At 40.1% G+C, this 19,837-nt stretch overlaps 1 protein-coding gene across 6 annotated transcripts in view; it reads right to left on the minus strand.

Annotated features, from left to right (window-relative positions):
- ANKRD44 (ankyrin repeat domain 44) overlaps window positions 1-19,837 on the minus strand; it is a 122,722-nt gene that overhangs the window by 50,212 nt on the left and 52,673 nt on the right. For all 6 annotated transcript variants that reach the window (XM_056495729.1, XM_056495731.1, XM_056495730.1 and 3 more), the window contains exons 2-4: window positions 12,397-12,480; window positions 6,193-6,271; window positions 1,302-1,372 (exon numbers count right to left, since the gene is read on the minus strand). In XM_056495729.1, the coding sequence (XP_056351704.1) occupies window positions 1,302-1,372; window positions 6,193-6,271; window positions 12,397-12,480 (234 nt within the window). The remainder of the gene's footprint in view (window positions 1-1,301; window positions 1,373-6,192; window positions 6,272-12,396; window positions 12,481-19,837) is intronic.

Raw genomic sequence — 19,837 nt, forward strand, 5'->3', positions numbered from 1 at the left:
GAAAAAGCCTCAAAAATAATAAATCCTGTTTCCAAATTATTATCAAAAGTAGCAATTATAGTATAAACAATGAAGAAAAAATGCCAGAAGAAAGTTGAATGTGTTTATGAAATGTACCATGGAAAGGGGTCAAAGGCTGGTGCCTTCCCCTGCTGCCTCACTAATGCATCTGAGAGGCACCAGAATTGTGAGCACATTTTCTCATTGTGCTTCAGCTGACAAAGAGTTAAAGATGAGACACAAAGCCACAGAAAGACATGCATTTTCTGTTAGGACTGTCACTGACAATAAAAATCACGTACTCTGACACAGCCAAAACCAGAAACCAAGCACACTGCAACTCCCGCATCAGAAAGACTGTGGCTGTTTTTCAAGGTTTAAGTCTGATCTTTGTTTTCCAACATGGCTTTTTGTATTTTGCCTCATTACAGCATTCATGGTGTATCAGATATTCCTTTCAGAGGGTTTCAGAGGATGCCAGCAGCTGGGAAGCTCAGCCAGCAGCCAAACAATGCCTGAGTTCAGAAGCGAGCCCGGGATTCCTGCCTCCAGGCTTGGCAAGTGCGGGACTGTTACGGAGGTGATTCCAGTCCATCAGGCTCTGGAAGACAGCCACCCTCTGTCTCTTTTACAGCCCCTCCCCTCATCCCCAGCAGCCAATTCGGTCTGCACTTGGTAAAAGTAGACAGGGAGGTCCACAGTGGAAAGCCAAGAATAATGGTGCAGTTGAAAACAGGAATGCCGAAGCTGCATTCCCGGTAGTTACTGCTGCTCCTTTTTAAGATAGCAATGGAAGAGGTACAGCATGATGCCAGAAGATTTCTATGGGCAAACCTTCCCCTCTGCATAATCAAATGCATTAACAGAAAACCTAACGGATGCCTTGAAATATAATTAACCAAAACAAATTATGTGGTAATGCATGTTGGATCACATCCACATCCACTCCCTTCTGGCACACACACAGCATGCACACACCCACAAGGATTTATTCCTCTTTTTTCACCACCTGAAGATGATGTGAGCACTGCAGACCATTGTGGCATCTATTCAATGTGAGTCCTGCTCACTACTGCCTGTGACTTGCTATGGTAATGCAAAGCAAGGTGGAAATCCAGCACATGAAGGCTCAAAAGCAGCTACAGGTAATTGTAGACACGGGCCTCCAGCTGCAATGCCCTGCATGCAGGAAATGCCTTCCCTCTTTCCATGCCCATGCCACCTACCACGGCTCTCCAGGGCTTGCTTTTCCCCCATCATGTTGGTTATGTGTAAAAGCAGGCTAATCAAATCTTACTCACTTCACTTCTTGAAGCAACTGCTCGATGGAGAGGAGTCAGCCACATATTGTCCTTGGCATTGACACGAGCGCCTGCAAATAAACAGCAGAGGTTACATGCATGCCTTGGGTGTGACACTGAGAGCCTTGCCCAGCTGTTCCCCAGTAACCACAGCTAAGTGCATGGCACTTTAGTGCTCCCCAGGACTCTCCTGGCACCATGTTCACCTTGAAAATGCATTTTCAGATATCAGATAGATAAACTGAGATTCAGAAAGAAAGGATCCCAGTAGGTAGGATTATTTTTAGGAATTGCTTTGTCACAGACACAAAAGAAGCAAGATTTGTTGGAAGGAATTACATACATATGCATGTACATGTGTGTCTATGTAGATGCATTTATTTAGATGAACTGCTACAGCTGAGGGGAAGAAAAGCACCCTTTGCTCAAAGCACTCTGCCATGTGCAGACATAATGAAGGGAACTAGCCTGAGCAACCATCTCTTGTTTCCAGCTCCATCAGGCAGACCACCAAAAAAATAACTACTTCCCTGCTTTGCAAATCCTGCTGGGATCAAGAAAACAGGGCCAGCAAATGCTCAGGTTGGAGGCAAAACTGGGCACTTAGGACATCAGGTTCTGTGGGTGTTACTGGGCAAACAGCAGAAAAGCAGGGATGAAGAAGACACTCATCTGCCTCCTGTGGCTTGCCAGAAATAATGAAAAAGGAAGAATATTTGACAACTACAGTGGTCCTGGCTGACTGCAGATCCAATTTTTTTTTAAAAAAGGCATCCCACAAATTTGTGTGATCAAAAAGATTTGTTTGCAAGAAATACTAAAGCTATTCATTGATGTGATACCTCAGGAAGGAAATCTAATGATAAGGACTAGAAAAACTAATTTTTAAAAGGGTTTAACCTGAAAATATTGTACCTTTTCAGGTAGCAGTATCAGTCTGAGAAGAGTAGCACATGCAGAAAATAATGTAGAGAAGCACAGGTGTCATACACACAGCCTGGGTGAGCCTCTGAACTTCATTAACAAAGGGATGCTTAAGCTTCATTTTGCACCATAACTTAAGTGCATTCAGAAGCCTGTAATTAATAAATCCCACTCTCTGAATCACCAGTACTTTCTGAGAGCTGATTCTCAGGAATATTAAGATGCTTGCCTGTGAATCACAGTGGTTATTGGGAATCGTGCTAGATAATCAGAGAAGAAACAAGTTCTTGCATATTTCCACAAGTCAGGATGAAGGCTGCAAGAAAAGCAAGGCCACTTTCATAACTACTGCAATGATGAGAGGCACTCCTCCAAACTCACCTCAGAACCTGATAGCTGATGCTACAACCTGCCCTCTGGAAAAACACCCTTTAGAAAAGACAGTTTCAAAGAGGTTTTTCTCTTTGCAATGCATCAGTTGAATATGTTTGTGATTTCTGTTTTTCAGGAGCTACACAATTCAGCTGTTTCCTGTTACAGAACCTGATCTTGTCCATTTACTGAGATGCACATTTTCTGAAGAGATGTTTCAAAACATTTCCTCTTGTACTGCCACTTCCTTCATCAAAATTCAGCTTATAGGTTCCCAGAAGTTCCTTGCAGGCAGTGGTTAACAACAATGAAAAAACTTCACCAGCGCTGATGTACTTGTTTGGGGACATAAAATATCTGTCATTTTAAGGATGATCAAGCAGAGGTACTGGGAGAGCAATGCTCCTGGTTTGCAAAGGTGTCCTCTACATTCCAGGAACTTGGGGGCCCATCCTGTGCCTGACAGAAAGGCTTAGCTGCAGGGATTTGCTTCCTGAGCCTGAAGCAGACAACATAACATATAATGTTACAGATGAAATCAACAGAGAGGAAACTTTCTGAATTCTACTTTCCTTTAATATGGCTGTTTTGTAAACTTTGCCGTTTTTCACCCTCAAAGTTTTCTGCCACTAGAGGAAATAAATCTGAAACTGCCTCTGTTCTTGTGAGATCTGAAATAAACAACTCGATGCTGGCTTTCAGGAATAAAGTTAACATCTCTTTATCATAACCAAAGTACAGTTTTCCATCCAGTACATCTGCCAAATCCATATTCTAAATCTCCAATATTAGGGATAGTCAATGGAGGAAGAAAACTGTACTCTTTAGCCTATTAATGTCATTATTTATGTGCATCTTTCCAACTTCTCCTGTAAGACACAGCAACAGGCCCCCCAAAATGTAAGGACAGCTTCTTGGCAAGAAGCCAGAGCCTTCTGAAATAGAAAAGCAAGGTAATATTGCCAAGATGGCAAGGGCCTTGCTGGGGAACAAGAGGTAAGGGACTGAGCTCAAACATGATGCCGTCTGGGTCAAAGCCCAGGATGGGGAGAGGCACAAGCACTAATAGGAATGCAGCTTGTATTTGCCCAGACAATTGTTCTTGCACATCCACAACTGTGGCATCATACAGAGACTCCCTTCTGTGAGATGGTTACCTTGCTCCTTCTCCTTTCTGACAGAAGAAGTGCTTTCATGTAGCCTGGAAAAACAAAACCACTCAGCACCCTTCCCCAGTTTGGACCATATGATTAGGGGTCAGACCTTGGAGCTGCTGTAAACCTATCTGGCTCTGACATTTAATGGGCCACAGGGACTCACTCCAGCTGACGGATCTGGCACTTTCTCTCCTGTATCAGTTCCAGACTCCATTTCAGTGGCTACCTAGAAAGCCATTCCTGGTCTGTCTCAAATCACCCAGGCAGACATTTCATTCATTAGACACCACATTTATTTGTGCCACCAGCAGTTTATGGACCACAAATCTCAGAAGGTGTGTATTTAATTTAATTTCTCTCCTGAACACTGTACAAAATGAAATGTGTTCATACTCCTCCAAGCTTCTACTCATGCTGAGAATATTGCTTGACACCAACAACAAGTGTTCATGTGCTTTCTCTCTGTGAAAACACCATCTCATTTTAAGTCAGACAGTGAAGTTTTTCTGCTTATGTAACTAAATGTTATGTTCAGATTAAGATTTTTGACACACTTTTACTACTACCAATTGCTCCAGCTCATGAATAGATCACAGCCACAAAGAGGTGTTCATAACAAGTCATAAACCTGCCCCTCCAAGCCTCAGAAACCTGCTCTTGGATACAAGTACTCATGCTTATTATGAGTAATGGTACTTCAGATATTAAAGTACAATGAATAAGTAGAATACACAATACAAAATTAATTTTGACTCATGCTGAGCTAGTGGGGAAAGAGCCACACAGTTCCTGCAGACTGAACCCCAACACAGTCCAACTGACATAAAGTTCAAATTTCAAAAGCCCACATTTTAAGTTTAAGATGGATCACCTACACTTTGTGCTGTTGATCAGACAAACCCTATAACCTATGGATGATATTTTTGCAGTGAGATATTGGAACTAAGTGTCCCAGAAGAACTCTAGAAGAGTTCTTCCCTCATCAGGAATGTTCACTGTGACATTTTCGGATGTTGTTTGGGAAAAATGGGTGAAACCATTTCACCTTTCTCTTTATGAGGATATTGCCCATGCTGTTGTTTGTAAAACTTGAAAAAATATATTGCTCCTGCAATCTCCTCACACCACAATGGAACAACAGTGAGTGACAATCAACTCACACTGCAAGAATACATGCACAGATTAAATTTATTAACTCCTTCCTCCCAAGGAAGAAAATCATGCTTGCATTTAGCACACTGAAAACCCACCCAAGCATAACCTATCAGACATTCTGCTGCTATCTGGGGTAGAGTAGAAAGATCTGATGTATGATGTATGTCCAGCTACTTACCCTCACTAAGCAATTAAGCCACCCAAAATGCCCCCAAAATGAGCAGAGGAAACACATAGCTACAGCAAGCTGAGTTCTCATTTTCTGCCTTCTCCTGGTCTGGCTAACTGGTGAGCCAAAGAAACATGATTTTGAGGTCTACATGTACCCACCAACAGCCTGATCCGACTTTGAAATTTGGTGCTTTAAGCAGGAGGCTGGACCAGGTCATCTCCAGAAATACCTGCCAGCCTGAACTATTCTAGGATTCAAGGCTGGAAATTAGAAGGTGCCTTGTAATCAAAGGGCTGAGAGTTCTGAAATAACTTTAAAAATACATGGAATTCATTTGAAGAAGCAGTCCACAAATTCGTGAAACCAACTGCACAGCAAGGGTACTTGCAAGGGGTTAGAAGTTTGTACCATAAGGTTCCTTTCAGTCCCACATTCTTAAATCCCCATAAACTTTATTCTTACTGTTCTCCAGCTTAGAAAAACACTGCCTTTGAAATCTGCAAACACATCCAGGAGTTTCCCATGAATTATGCTCCCTTTTTGAGAGATGACTGTTTTATGCTTTGTTCTGACATATTTTGATCATGTTTTCTGTCATTACAACAGTTGGGAAACAGGTTTTTTTATTTTTTTTGTTTAGATACTTCCTACTATACCGTTTCTAATATTCAAATAAACTTCCTGACTATTAGAAATATGTTTCTAATGTAAATAGCACTTATAATTAATTTAAGCTGATTTATAATATTTTGCTATTATTCCATAATTTTTGCTTAACAGAATTCTTGAATTGTAGTCCAGGATGTGAAGCCACATTTCAAATACATACTTCACCAAGCTTCTGAATCACAAATACTATCAGTTTGAAAGCTTTGTAAGTTGTTAAAAGCTAGTTGCTTTGTTTATTAATTCTGTTCTGTCACAGGGTGCGTTTTATGATTGTATCACCAAATTTAAATATTTTCTAAGCTTGCAAGAAATGCAGTCAGCTCTGTGAAACTCAGAAATAAACAATGCCCAAAACTCCCTCATATACACTTTGCTGGGTATTGCCTGTACCTTTAAAATGAGCTGATTTACCAGTTAATAGCAGTGAGGGACTATACCTTACCTGACAAAATGAGAAGCTCAATGATGTCTGCATCTCCCAGGAATGATGCAACATGAAGAGGGGTTCTCTTCTCAGCATCCTACAAAACCACAGATTGTCCAGTTATAAAACATGGTCAATAAGTGCAGGCATTGGAGTTAAAGAGCAAAGGATTTGTATGCATTTATTTTTCTGTGTGCATTTCTGTTTGTAAGCAGAAATGCAATCTCAGCCAGTGAAAGAACAAAATTCAAGACCTCAAAAACACCTCCTCCCAATAATCTTCTATTTTGTATCACTCATTTCCACCAGACCTTGCAGAGACATTGCCTTTACTCTGATATCCTGTTACAGGTAGATGAAATCAAGGCTAAAATGAGCAAAGACAGCATCTTTAGATCTCTTTCAGAAACACTTCCCATTCTTAGGTATCACAGCAACATAACCCAGATGCTTCTGGATACCAGACTTTGTAATGCAGTTTGCATCAACAGTACAACACCAGAGTCTCCAAAAGGATAACTGAATAGAATTATTTGGAACCACACACAAGGTCAAGATGCAAACTCCTCTTGGTTTACAAAGGTTCTTGTACACCATAGCCTGGATATCTACAGCAGCCCAAGATGGGCATGTACACTTTGATTGACCCTTAAACATAGATATAGTATTACCAGACAAATCTGTCTTTAAACTGAGAAGAATTGCTAAGATATATATATATATATATATATATATATATATATATATATAAAACCTCTGAAATATATCAAGGGTTTTTTTATTTCTGTAATTTTCCAAATTAAGGAGTGCATTTTAAAGTTTGTTGTTTTTTTTTTTTAATTTCAAGGGGTATAAATAGAGTGTTCACAGAACCCCTTTATTTTATTGCTTTATGCAGCTGATTCCAGAACACGGGAAAAGAAACTGCTAAATATTAAAATGGGTAACAACAATCACATGAACTGCTAATACTGCACATTGTGCTATTTGATCCCCGTTTTCAGTCCTAAATGTATTTCATTTTGGTTTCTGAACCACATAGATAAGTTCTAAGAGACCTTATCAATCAAACTTATTGCAACCTACTATCATTAAGTATTTTAAACTAGTGACAAATTCTGTACTTCCTGCACACAATACCAACAGAGAAACCCTACCAATATTTACACTCTGAAAAAGATCTCTGAGCCTGTCATGAAAAATATCACTTTCAACATGCCCAAGCTATTTTGGAATATCTTCAAAGTATCTGTAAATGTGGACAAATCTGTGTAGCAGAACCATTTGTCATGGGAATGTTGAAAATTGTTTTCCAGCACTGAGAAGCACAGAGCCACTGATCACCAGAACAATTTAAGTTTATTTTAGTGTTTGTAGGGTTCTTTTAAACATACAAATGTATGTAGTCCTCAAATTCTGCTGCACTGGGTTTTGATCCTATGTATTGGGCATGCACATAAAACACTCAGAAGACTGGTTACACAAAACTCTGATTGTCACAGGTCAGAGGGGAACATCTCTTACAGGCTTTCACTTTCTCACATGGTAGGCAAATAAAAGAATATTAAGCAGTGTCTGTGCAGCAGTGTTCACTTAGGAACCAATATCACAAGTTACTCTCACATGCTTCATTCCTAACACCACAGAACAGCTTCTACAGGCTACATAAGTGCATGTGAGATCTTCTACAGTTCTCACATTCGCTGTCCTAAGGCTACCCGTGGCAAAAAAATATATATTAAAAAAAAAAAAAATATATATATATAAAATATATATATATAACAGAACCAGTTTTTTTTTTTTCTTAGTTTGTTGATATTAATGCATGAAGCTCTCTTTAGTGCAACACAGTACTTGTAATAGCATTGTACCTGTCAGTGCAACACAGCTAAGTTTGGCAAGACCAGAGCAGTTTGAAGCTGAAGGTTAATGATACAAGACCGAGCAATTTTCTGTATCATGGAACCAAGCCTGTCCAGTGCTTTGTTGATTATAAGCAATTTTCTGTACTAAACTGTATCTGATGCAAATTTGATAACTGAGGGAGGAAAGGACATGAAACAGAAGATTTTACTCTTCTGTAACAGCAATAACTAACTCTGTAAGCTTTCTAAGATTTCAGTTTTTAAAATCAATACAAAGTCCTATCATACTGAGTGTGAATCAAGTTTTCTGAGAAAGATGAATTAGTCACAAAACTGAATTTAAACTTAAAGACCTAAAATTTCTCCATGTGTCACAACCAGGCAGAAATCAGTGCTCACTTGCACACAGAGCCCTACAGGCAGCATTTTCTGGAGTCTGGCAGGGACAAATCCACATGCGACACTCGCAGCTGAGCACTGGAGGAACATCCTGGAGTTCCTGTTCAGCCTGTGCACAGCACTGGTACCAAAGCAGAGGAACTGAGGCTTTTCTGCCTCTCTGTCCCACCAGAGTCACTGTGTCCCTTTCAGAGCTGTGATCCCTCACATCCACACCTCCTCACTCACCACATCCCAGTATTCTTTCACTCAGCTCCAGACACCCTTGTCCTGTGCTGCTGGTAAGTAAATCAATAATGAGCTAAAGACTGCAGGCTATACACAGAGAGAGGGATAAAAATTGTCATTTCAAGGAAAGGCTTGGCAGAGCCCCAAACTTCAACATACATTATCAAGGCAAGGAAAGTAAGTGGGGGGAAGAGATGATAACAGGATTACAAAAAGCATTAAGAGAAATAATCAGACCAGCTTCAAGTGCACTTCTCAGAAGAACAAAAGGTCAGCAAGAGACAGCAGATAAGCTGTAAACAATGGCTAGAAAATCATGCTGAGATGAGATAAACTCTCTTTCCAGTACCTAAAGGGGGCCTACAAGAGAGCTGGAGAGGGACTTTTCACAAAGGAGTGTTGGATAGGACAAGGGGAAATGGCTTCAAGCTGAAAGAGGGCAAGTCTAGATTAGATACTGAGAATAAATTCTTTACTGTGAAGATGGTGAGGCACTGACACAGGCTGTCCAGAGAAGCTGTGGATGCCCTGTCCCTGGAAGTGTTCAGGGCCAGGCTGGGCAGAGCTTTGAGCAACCTGGTCTAGAGAAAGGTGAGAGGTGTGTCCCTTCATGGCCAGAGTTTGGAATGAGATGATCTTAAGGTCACTGCCAACCCCAAACATTCTGTGATTCTATGAAAACTGTATATATTAGTTCACAGAAAAAATGATGCTGCAGGTTAACATTAGCCGTAAACTTTTTTTTTTTTTTTTTTTTTTTTTTTTTTTTTTTTTTTGTTTTGTTTTGTTTTGTTTTGTTTTGTTTTAAATATAGATAAAAGAAACTAAGAATCTAACAGCCAGGCAATCAGGAACAGAAGGCCTCAGCAAGAAAAACACTCAACACATGCTTAAACTGTTCAAGTGATCACAGTGGCCCTCACAGTGGCCCTGATAAGGCCCTCACAGGCTTAAAGTTATACTAGTCCTTAAGTGCTTTATTGGATCAGAGCCTGGGGTACATGAAGCTTAGCAGAACAGTGAGCTGAATGAATCATATCAGCACACATAAAATAATCAGGCACATTAAGGAAAGGGCCTACATTTTTTCCTCAACACAGCCTACATGTCAAAGGAGATAATGGATTTGAATTTTGATATTAACTGCAGCAGCTAATATAACAGCTCAGATCAGGTGATGCTTAGGACAGAGTTATTTACTATTATGAACCTCAAAAAAGAAGGGGTAACAAATGAATCCAGATTAGTCCCTAGATTCTGGGTCATTCTCTCCCCACCCTTCTCTAAGTAAAAACAGCACCCCAAAATACCCCCATCTACACACACAGAGCACGATCACCCTGCTGCTTCTGAATGTACCAAACCAAGTGTAGATGTCTACCTGCAACTCATCTGGCAGTCTGGATTGTCCAAGTGACATCACAAATGTCCTGGGAAAACAGGCTGCTCAATGCTGACCACACTTCCCAGGGATGCAGTGTGCATTCAGTACCCAGGGGAGGGAATTGCCCATTGCCAGCTAAAAATAACACAGTCCACGCCCTCAGGGTACACAAGTGGCATGACGTGCCCCCAAATCACAGGTAGGGACTGGAGAGGTCCAAGTGATGATTAGGGTGGCAAATGAATTAAAACCACACTTGTAATCCAAAAAGATTTCACTTTGTTGCAAAATAGAAACCACAATTACAGCAGCATTTAGAATGTAGCCATTTCCATCAACAAACAAGTCCTTGGCTTGGGAAGCTACTAATTATTTTACCAGACCAAAAAAAAGTAATCTTCTAAACTTCTGATTTCCTCAAACTCTTTCCTGAGATTAATTGTCTCTTGGGACATCTGCACATGCATTTCTAACTTTGTGCTGTTTCTCCATGCACTTTTTCTTCTGTCTTCCAAATTCTTCATTTGATGGAGATTTTAAAAAAAACCTGATTTTTTTTAAAATTCAGAAATTCCCAAAACTTGCTGCAAAACCAGACTTTTACTTTGTATCCCTGTCCCACCTATATTTGAACTGTTCCAGTGTTAACACAGCCAACCAAAATGATCAACAAAGGACAAATCTCTGCCAAGCAATGTCAGTTTCCTCTCAAGCGAGCAACCAAACGCTAACATGGAAGTAATTAAAAACACCCTTAAAATAGAAACAGAAGCATGCAATGCAAATTGCCAGCTCACAGCACAATGAGGGGGAGATCTTTTCATCTTTCTTCAGGGATATTTTAAGCAATTGACACTTCCCTGCAGTCACTATTCAGAACACAACCTTCAGAGTTTGTGTTGACCAGTATCTTTCTAATTACTTCAAAGAACGGCTTTGAGTTTTGCTCCTGATGAGGCAAAGCACTCGGGTGGATTTTGAGCACTGTGAGCAGCATTCTGGGCAAAACCATTCCATGACTTTTTCTATTAAGTACTATGGGACTCATCTGCAAAACATGTATTCTCATCTAATCTTGCACCTGACAGCTGAGAGCATCTCCCTAGCAACCATCACTAACACAACCTGCAGCCAAAGGGTAGAAAAACACTGGAGAAACCCACAATAATCTCGTACAGGAAACACTGTTTTGAAAATCCAGCGTGAAATTTTGGGACTATGGTCACCTACCTTGCTGAGGGGGTTTTGTTTAGCTGGGTTTGTTTTTCTTTCTTTGGTTTATTAAGACCATCAGCAAAAACAAAGAAGTAGGAAACTGAATGGAGATGATTATTTAAGGAAGCACTTTTAGGAATTTGCAGGAAAACAATCAGGTACTGTAATCATGGGGGAAGCTTAACATAAAGGTCCTGGATCAGATTTAAAACAGTGGCATGTCCTTCTACTGGACAGCAAATGGGGTGGAGCCCCAGCCAGCCAGATCTGTAGGATCACCTCTCCAGCTCCTTTTGGCAGCTCTGAACCAGACAGTTGGACCCCACTACCTGCAAAAGCTGCAGTGCCAAAACCATACCAGACCAACTGCTGGAGTTAGCAATGAATAAATTGATGGTTTTACATCACAGAAAGAAAAGTTGATTCAAAAGTCCAGGAAACACCTGGACATTATCATTCTGCTTCTGCTTTATATTCTCACCACTTTGAGAGGCCACAGGCTGTAGTAAGACTGGCAGGATTTGTTTCTAACATTACAGATATAAGTTAAAATCAAAGAGGGGGAAAAAACCCTTCCCAGTTTCTGCAAAAAGGACCAAGTTGACTTGGAGATAATTTTTTCACTGCCAAAGCACTCAACTACTACTTGTTTACAGCTGCTTACCATTCTGGCTAGAATAAACCAATCTGCAAAACAGTAATTCCTTCCTGGGCAAATTGTGGCCAAGATTCTGCTTCCTTACTCTCATTGCTGAGAATTATAGTGAAGCTTTAGTTCAAACAGAGTCAAATGCGTAACAGCTCCTGATCTGCAAAAACTCTTCATAAAAGGAAACCCTACAGAGAGTAAAAATATGCAATTTTCAGCTGTTTTCATTCATTTTCTCAGTAAGAGAGAAAACAATGTCCCTGACTGACCTGCACATTTGGAATAATTACCATACACTTAGAAAATTTAAAGTCATCTGCTGGAGACAATTACATTGACTCCTACTCAGGATACCACTGAAGCCTCAAATCTCTTACTTGCCAATCATTTCCATTCTGTTAAGTGTTAATTACTGAGGACACCTCTAATACTGCCATTGCCACACTCCACAAGCATGGTGCACAACATGCCAAGTCACATACCAAGGCGTTGACATCCTCAGTTTTGTAGATCAACATCCGTATCTCTTCTGGATCACCACTGAAAATTGCCTGGACCAGGGGTGGCTGGAAAAAGAAAACAGAAACAGAAGCATTACAGGTTTGTTTATTTTCTGTTTAAACTGAGAGCATTTTACTCCTGCTAACAGTTGCTAAGCTGCCCAGGGACGTGGTGTGACCCGAGGACCAAATCACCAGGAGTATCTCATCAGTAAGAGCTTGAGGATAATCTGAAATCATGAGCATGTTTGTACCTATAATGAGCGTGTGTGTGCACAAACAGGGACCCCCATCAGAACAGCAACTTTTGTCTCAACAACACACAATTAGCCCAGATGTTCTCCCTGGCATGTAAGGGGAAAACTAATTACATCAGATGCTTGCTCTTGGCACAGATTAATGGCCACGCAACACACATTTAGAAACAGAACATTATGCAGATAATGAATTTCTGGGCAATCACTAAACAACTTGTATTTTTTTACTGAATAAATACGCAATGAGCGCAGTTAATTTTAACCACCCAAGAAGGGAAATAATTATCTTATTGTCTCAAGCCTGTTATTATGCCATTATGAATAGGAATGCAGAAATAAATAACCAGGCCCACAGGAAAAACAATGTGCCATGCTTGCTGCTCTCCAGAGCTGGCATCACCACCGAGCAGCAGGAGGGAGCTCTGCGTGCGCTCACCGCTCCGACACTCAGCCAGAGCTGTGACTTCAGTCCTTCCACCACCTTGGCAGAAATGTCTGAGTGAGCAACCAAGCTGGCAGCACACTGAGCTAAAAGAAGATAAACCGTGCTGCTGGAGACTCAGGGAAAGAAGGGGACAATTCACAAAATCCCTACCCCGTAAAGTGTGTGAAACGTGCCCCACTTTCACCAGCACACTCCTGAAGGCAGTGTGCCCCACAAGTCTCACTCCTGCTTGCCTCATGGTCCTACTGGCAAAAAGGAGTTGGTGGTGCCATGCAATCACCAGAATCTAAAATAATCCTGTAAAATGGCAGCATGCATGACTGCTTAAGCATATAAAACCACAACGATCCTTGAGATTCTACAGAATTTAACTGTCTTGCAAACAGGCTATCTCAAAATTCACAAAACAGGCTGAAAGAACAAAGAAAATACCATTTCCTCTCTATCTTTTCTTATTCAAATGTGGAAAATACATTTCTAAGTTAATGGTGTCTATTTTAAGACATATTAATCCCTTATGTCCTTGAGAAACATTCATACTGGAATTTCATTCTTGCCACTCCTCCAAAAGTGAAAAGGACTAAAGCAACATCTTTCATCACAACTGTCTATGTCTTACATATTGCAGTGGATGTTTGAAAAAGAAAGGGAAAAAATATGCATTTCACTTGAATCACTTTAAAAAACCCTCAGAATTCAAATCTATTAGGGGAAAAAAAAAAAAAACAACAAACCAATAACCAAGTTCAAGCACTGCTACAGGCAATATTTTTCTTTTAAAAAAGGAGGGAGTAAAGTACTGTGCACCATTACATCAAAAAAAGGGAGGCCTACAATAAGACACTTTGATCCTTCTCTCTGCCAGAAATCTGAATCAGACACTTGGTTTTACAGGAAATGTTTGGCCTTTCTAATTAGCATCAGCTACTTAACACAGAAAGCAGACTGAGAATAACATTGTGTTCTTTAGATTTGTAACATACAGAAGATCCTCATCTCAATTTTTGTCCTCCATGCCATGGTCACATCTACCTGCAGCTCCCTAGATCAAAGCCCAGTGTTTATGATCCTCTGAAGCAGGTCATAGCTCCCACCACTGATACACATAACCTTTGCTGACAGGAGACAGTTGCCATATACCCATTTCAAAAGCCTCATCCTTCAGACCTTTTTCCCCTGTAAGATTTAATTTTTATAAATTAATTACGATAAAATCTATCTCTGCTAGTTGTAGCAGCAAGAGACAGAGATAATGGAGAATGATCAGAGCCTGCAAACTGGAAAGAGGAGATAAAACCAGTAAGGTTAATAACCATCCTGAGCCACTGCTGTGCAGCCTGCTCCAGCTGGCCATTTTTCTAATTTATTCTGTCATTATTTCACTTTATTTTCAATTTATTAGTTTTGAATTGAGAATGTATTATTGTTGAGGCAATTTTATTACATATTGAGACCCATTTCTGTGTCAGAGGAAGTATAATGACCTGTCCAGGAAATACATGTCAGAACTGTGTTGCAGCATTACTGCTCAGCTAGAGGTCAAAGCTGAGAAGATGCATCCACATCCATCAGCACAATGGAAAAAGGATTGCTCCATTCAGCAGCTGACAGGGATGGAACAGGGCTCATGCAGTTACATACACATTGATGATGGATGACCAATGACCTGAACAGATTACTTTTTTGATCTTCAGTGATAACCATATTCATGCATCAATAACTTCAAACAATCTTTTTTTTGTTTTTTCAAATTTTAATTCCTGAAGGGTAGATAATGATCCTTCCTAATTATCAAAGGATAGTATATTTTTGGAAATAATTTCTAATACTTATGACAACATTAAAGGGTTATTTGATTAACAGTAATGTTTTGCTTGAGAAGTATTCAAATTTAGAAATTGTTAAACTCTTATAATAAAGAGGAAAAAAAGCACAAGCACAGAGCAGATTATTTATACCTATTATTAGAATTAAGCAAGGGTGCAGGGTTTTGGAATGATAAACAACTGTTTCATCAGCTTGTCCCTCTGTAGTTTCCAATTTCTTAAAGAGAATTTCAGTTGGGAGTGTTCACATTTTTTTCTGAAAATAAACTCCAGCAGCTAACAAATATCTTTCCATGTTACTTTTTCTACAGAGTTACTATGACAAGTATGAAACTTACCAACAAGTTTTATTAGAGGGTTCTTTACTTTGCGCTGTAACAAGGATTTTAGTAAAAAAAAAATTGTGTCTGCAGACTTCTTCCAGTGTTGTAACATGTTCTTATCTTTATTGAATGCAGGGCAATCATAAGCTGCATTTCAACCCACCAGGTAAATTTAACTTGTTGAACTGAAGGCACAGTGATTTTTTCAGCAACAAAATTTTAACCCACATGGAAGGATGTCCTGTGGCTCTGCTGGATTCCACAGAGCCAACAAGCCATTCCAAGAGAAGAAGGCCAACACTGGGAAGTTCTCCATAGATCTGATTATCACCAAGGGGCATTGGCAAATCTCTGACTCCAGAGGAGATTAAGCATTTAAGGGGACTGTCTCAAGTACCATTTTAATTACTATGTCCAAAGCACATGCTGAACCTCTTGGCAAACCACCTTGTATTTTTGTTGAGCAGCTAGTAACTGTGGCATATAATGAACATTTTGCCTTGATTTTAGACATCCTGACTCACTAACCAGGACTTATTTAAGCCAGATTTTTGTTTGACAGGAGGTAGAGGTAGATAGGGAAAGGATGATTGACTCCCATGCCCACTTGATCTCACAGACTACCACTTGTTCCTGTGAGTGAAAAGAAGCTATATTTTGATCCTTTATTAGTTCTAATGGCATTACATCGAGTTCCTGGACTAAACATTTGGATATATCCTTGTATTCATGTAACTAGCAAGACAATGTAGCAAGACATACAATCATTTCAGTGATATTGATTCTGACAGTGTTTTGCCAAACACCTTTTTTTTTTTCTGAAGATACTCCCACTAATCAAGATTACAAGGTTGTCTGCTATGTCACATCACATACATCTATTTCCTTCCATTGGCCAGAGCAAAAAGGCTACTCCTCTTCCTAAGTTTAGTTTAAGATTTTCTCTCTCTGTACATACAGTACATGAACATCTGAAATGCTGTTTTAACTTACAAGTCTTACAAGTATTAGTGAACAGCTATTAACTGGATTTCTCTTAATTCTTAGAGTGCATTTCCATGATGCTTAGTATTTATACAGTTCCATGTACAGAAATTACTCAATACAGGCTTTGTAGTCTATTTCCCTTTAATCAGGGGATTTTACTGTGTTTTAAGGTAAAAATTGCTGGGTAAATACAAAAAAAGTTTGCTTTTAATTTGTTAATTCAAAGGGTGCAATTCCTGTTGTAGGAATTTCTATATACACTTCTGAGACCAAAGTATTTTCACAGAGCTTTGGAGAAGAATTCCCTTGGATGGCTGCTAAGAGGTGTTACATAGCAATTACAGATTTTACTAAATGACTCTTAAGGAATACTTGTCCAAGCTATTGAAAAGCAAGTGGAGAGAATCCATTCTATAAATTGGGTGTACTGGTTCCTTGGAAGCACTGTGACAAACTAACAGCATTGTTAAGTGAGTAAAAACTGAGCAGATATAAATACCCTGTATGCTGCAACATTTGAAACAGAAAAAAAAGTCTATTAATTTAATTCTATCTTATTATGTCTTTCCATTTATTGCAGACTAGCCCAGTGATTTAAGGATTGCACATGAATCCTCTGCAGCAAGGACAGCATGTATGCCTACACATTGCTATCTATTTCAATTTGTTCCATGTGTTTGAATGCTCAAGGACCAACAAACTTATATGACACACAGAGGTATTCAAATAAACACAAGTCAACACTCTCAAAACTAAAAAAGAATCTCTATGTGACAGAGGCACTTCAAGCTGAGAGATTTTGTGTTGTTTTTAGGCCAGAATTTAAAGGATGCAACTGTGCTCTGACATTTTCCCTGGACCAATGGCTTTCTAACTCCCTGCCATGCTGTGCTCTAAGTTGCTTACAGGGATGCAATGGGCATTTAAATTTTATTGCAAGAAGTGCTGGGTTTTCCTGTAATGGCCCCCATTTCTATCCATGTCATTTATAACAGCTTCTCCAAAGCCTCAGGCTGTGTTTGTCCTTCAGACCATAAAAAGGACTCTACATCAATGGCACCGGGCACACAGAAGCAGTGGAGAATTGATCACTGCTTCATTTGCTGTTATGCTCTCTTGAGAATAGGTAAAAAATTAAATATAAACTCCAAATAAAACATATGTTTAGCTTCAAAAGTAAATTTTACCTAACTTTTTAAACAAAGAAGAGCTGGAGGGAGGTGTCTGCATTTTCCTGAACACAAACCCACAGCTAAAAGCCTCTCCCTCCAATGCTTTCATCAAATCATGAATGGCAACTTCATCAAAACACCAAAAAGAAATGTTCAGAGACAAAATGGAAAATACCCCAGTGCACACCTGTAGCTCCCAGTATGGTCTGGCCCTAAGAAGCATGTACTGAATGGCACCCAGGGCATCAGGACAGGATGTCTGCAAGGACCATCAATGTAGTACAAACAATGCTCAATGTGCCTGGTGCTTTTTCCCCTTTCAGGAAGGCAGAAGTGGTTCCTAAGTAATTGTTCACAAACATCTGAATAATTCATGCAATGCTGACATGGTCCATAGGTAGTTCCACATAGGCATACACTCAGCATTTCCCACAGAGATTAATCACTGGTGTACATTGCTAACTACATGTCAATCAACAGCTACAGAAACAGAGCAGCTCCAGCCTTACTCTGCTGGACAGCCAGGCAGCTGGTGCAGACTGCAAAGCCTCAGGGCAGCATAGCCCAGGGGAGGACCTGCATCCCACCCCTGCAGCCAGATTCAGCTGGGTGCCTGGTATGCAGTATTGACCAGCTTCAGAGGCTGGAATTGCAGCCTACCAAAACACCCTTCTGCATCTTCTGGATGGGAAAAATCACATCCTCAGCTTTAGGTGAACAAGTATATTTTCCACAACTCCAAGTTCCCTAATGATGTACAATAGCTGTAATGAAGGAGGAAGGGAAAAGCAGGATCACTGGAAAAGGGTTGAAGTAGTAGCAGTAGAGTCTGAAACAAGATTGTCTGATGATAACCTGACAAACATCTTCCATTAAGGACCTTGTTTCGAACACTGCTTACACTAGATTTGGAAAAGAACAACCTGAATTGCTCAGAGCATAGCTCAACCCTGAAAAGGGAGCAGGGCTGTCACAACACATCCTGCATCACCTGCTTTAAATGACTTCCCCTGCAATACAACTAAGCTTTTGCAAAAACAAAGTGGGCTTGGGATTGGAAATCCAGGCTGTGCTCCCACAGGCTTCTGGCTCCCTTCTCCCACTCAGCAAGGCCCTGATGGCTTTTGCTTACACCCCACCCACAAAACTCCCTGTCTCCGGCCAGACACAGAAGACAATAGATCTGATTCTATAATTAAACATCATCACAAATAATCATTTAGTAAGTAATGTGTAAACCAGACTATACTTCACTACATTTTCCCAGAAAGGCACATCTTGTGAAGCAACAAGAATAAACCAGCTACACTCCTGCCTCCCCACCACCACCTGCAACCTGGTCCTCTCTGTGCTCAGCCTCTTGCCTTCCCCTACAGATTTAAACCTTCCTCTCTCTGCTGCCTCATTTCCGTGCTGCTGGAGCAGGGGACCTGGAGTTCTTGCATGATGCACATTTGAACACTTTTAATCATAAACACACAGTATCAAATAAACACTTGCATTTTGAGCAAGTGAGAAAGAAAGAAAGAAAACAACATATTGAGACAGCTGAAACTTTAACATGACATTCATTTAGTCAAGCTTCCATGATACTTAAAAAGGAAAATAGTCAGGATTGACCCTGCTTGAGCAATGCTGGACCCAGCCTGGTATTTCTGTTCGCACAATTTGTGATATGCCATTCTAGACAGTGCAAAACAAGCCTCTGGCAGATCTATTTCTGGTGTTAGCTTGGCTCTGGATTTTGGCTGCCTCCCATTTTTCATTAGGAAGTCTATCAACTGCCCCAAGAATTGCTTATATTTCCAGGTGAAGTGAAGGTTACATCCTGCCATTCCTGGAATCCTGAAATTCCTCTAAAAAGTGCAGCAAGTTGCCTATGTCTCACTGAACTTATCAGTTAAAGGCACCAAAATAACTCTTGGCCTGTTAAATTTAGATCACTTCTAAAAAGGAAAGGAGCTCAGACTGTTTAATTCAGCTCGCCCAGTGTCCTTTCCTTCATTCTCATTATTGGAGGCTGCCCACCAGACTTATTTAAATGCTAGGGTTTGGTTTTAGTTTTGGCATTTGAGATTGGGGGTGGGTGGAGCTTTTTTAAGTGCCTCCAGATCAGACCAGAAAATTAGTTAATAAATACCGTACTGAAGTTACATTAATCAAGTGGAGACAAAGACTCAGCATGATACAGACTAGTTAAAATAAGAAAGCTTTTTTAAAGGAGACAAAAATAAACATAGTAGCATAACATTTGTTATATTCACCAGCATTTGTTACCCATTTTAGTAGAAAAAAAGTCTGTCACAGACAGCATAATAAGATTTGTTGGAATACCTACAAAGATTGAGGATAATCAATCTAATAGTTCCCTGAATTTTCCTTGTTCTCCTTTGTTTGTCCAAAGTTTCTTGGG

The sequence above is a fragment of the Oenanthe melanoleuca genome, chromosome 7, assembly GCF_029582105.1.
Source record: "Oenanthe melanoleuca isolate GR-GAL-2019-014 chromosome 7, OMel1.0, whole genome shotgun sequence".
NCBI lineage: Eukaryota > Metazoa > Chordata > Aves > Passeriformes > Muscicapidae > Oenanthe > Oenanthe melanoleuca.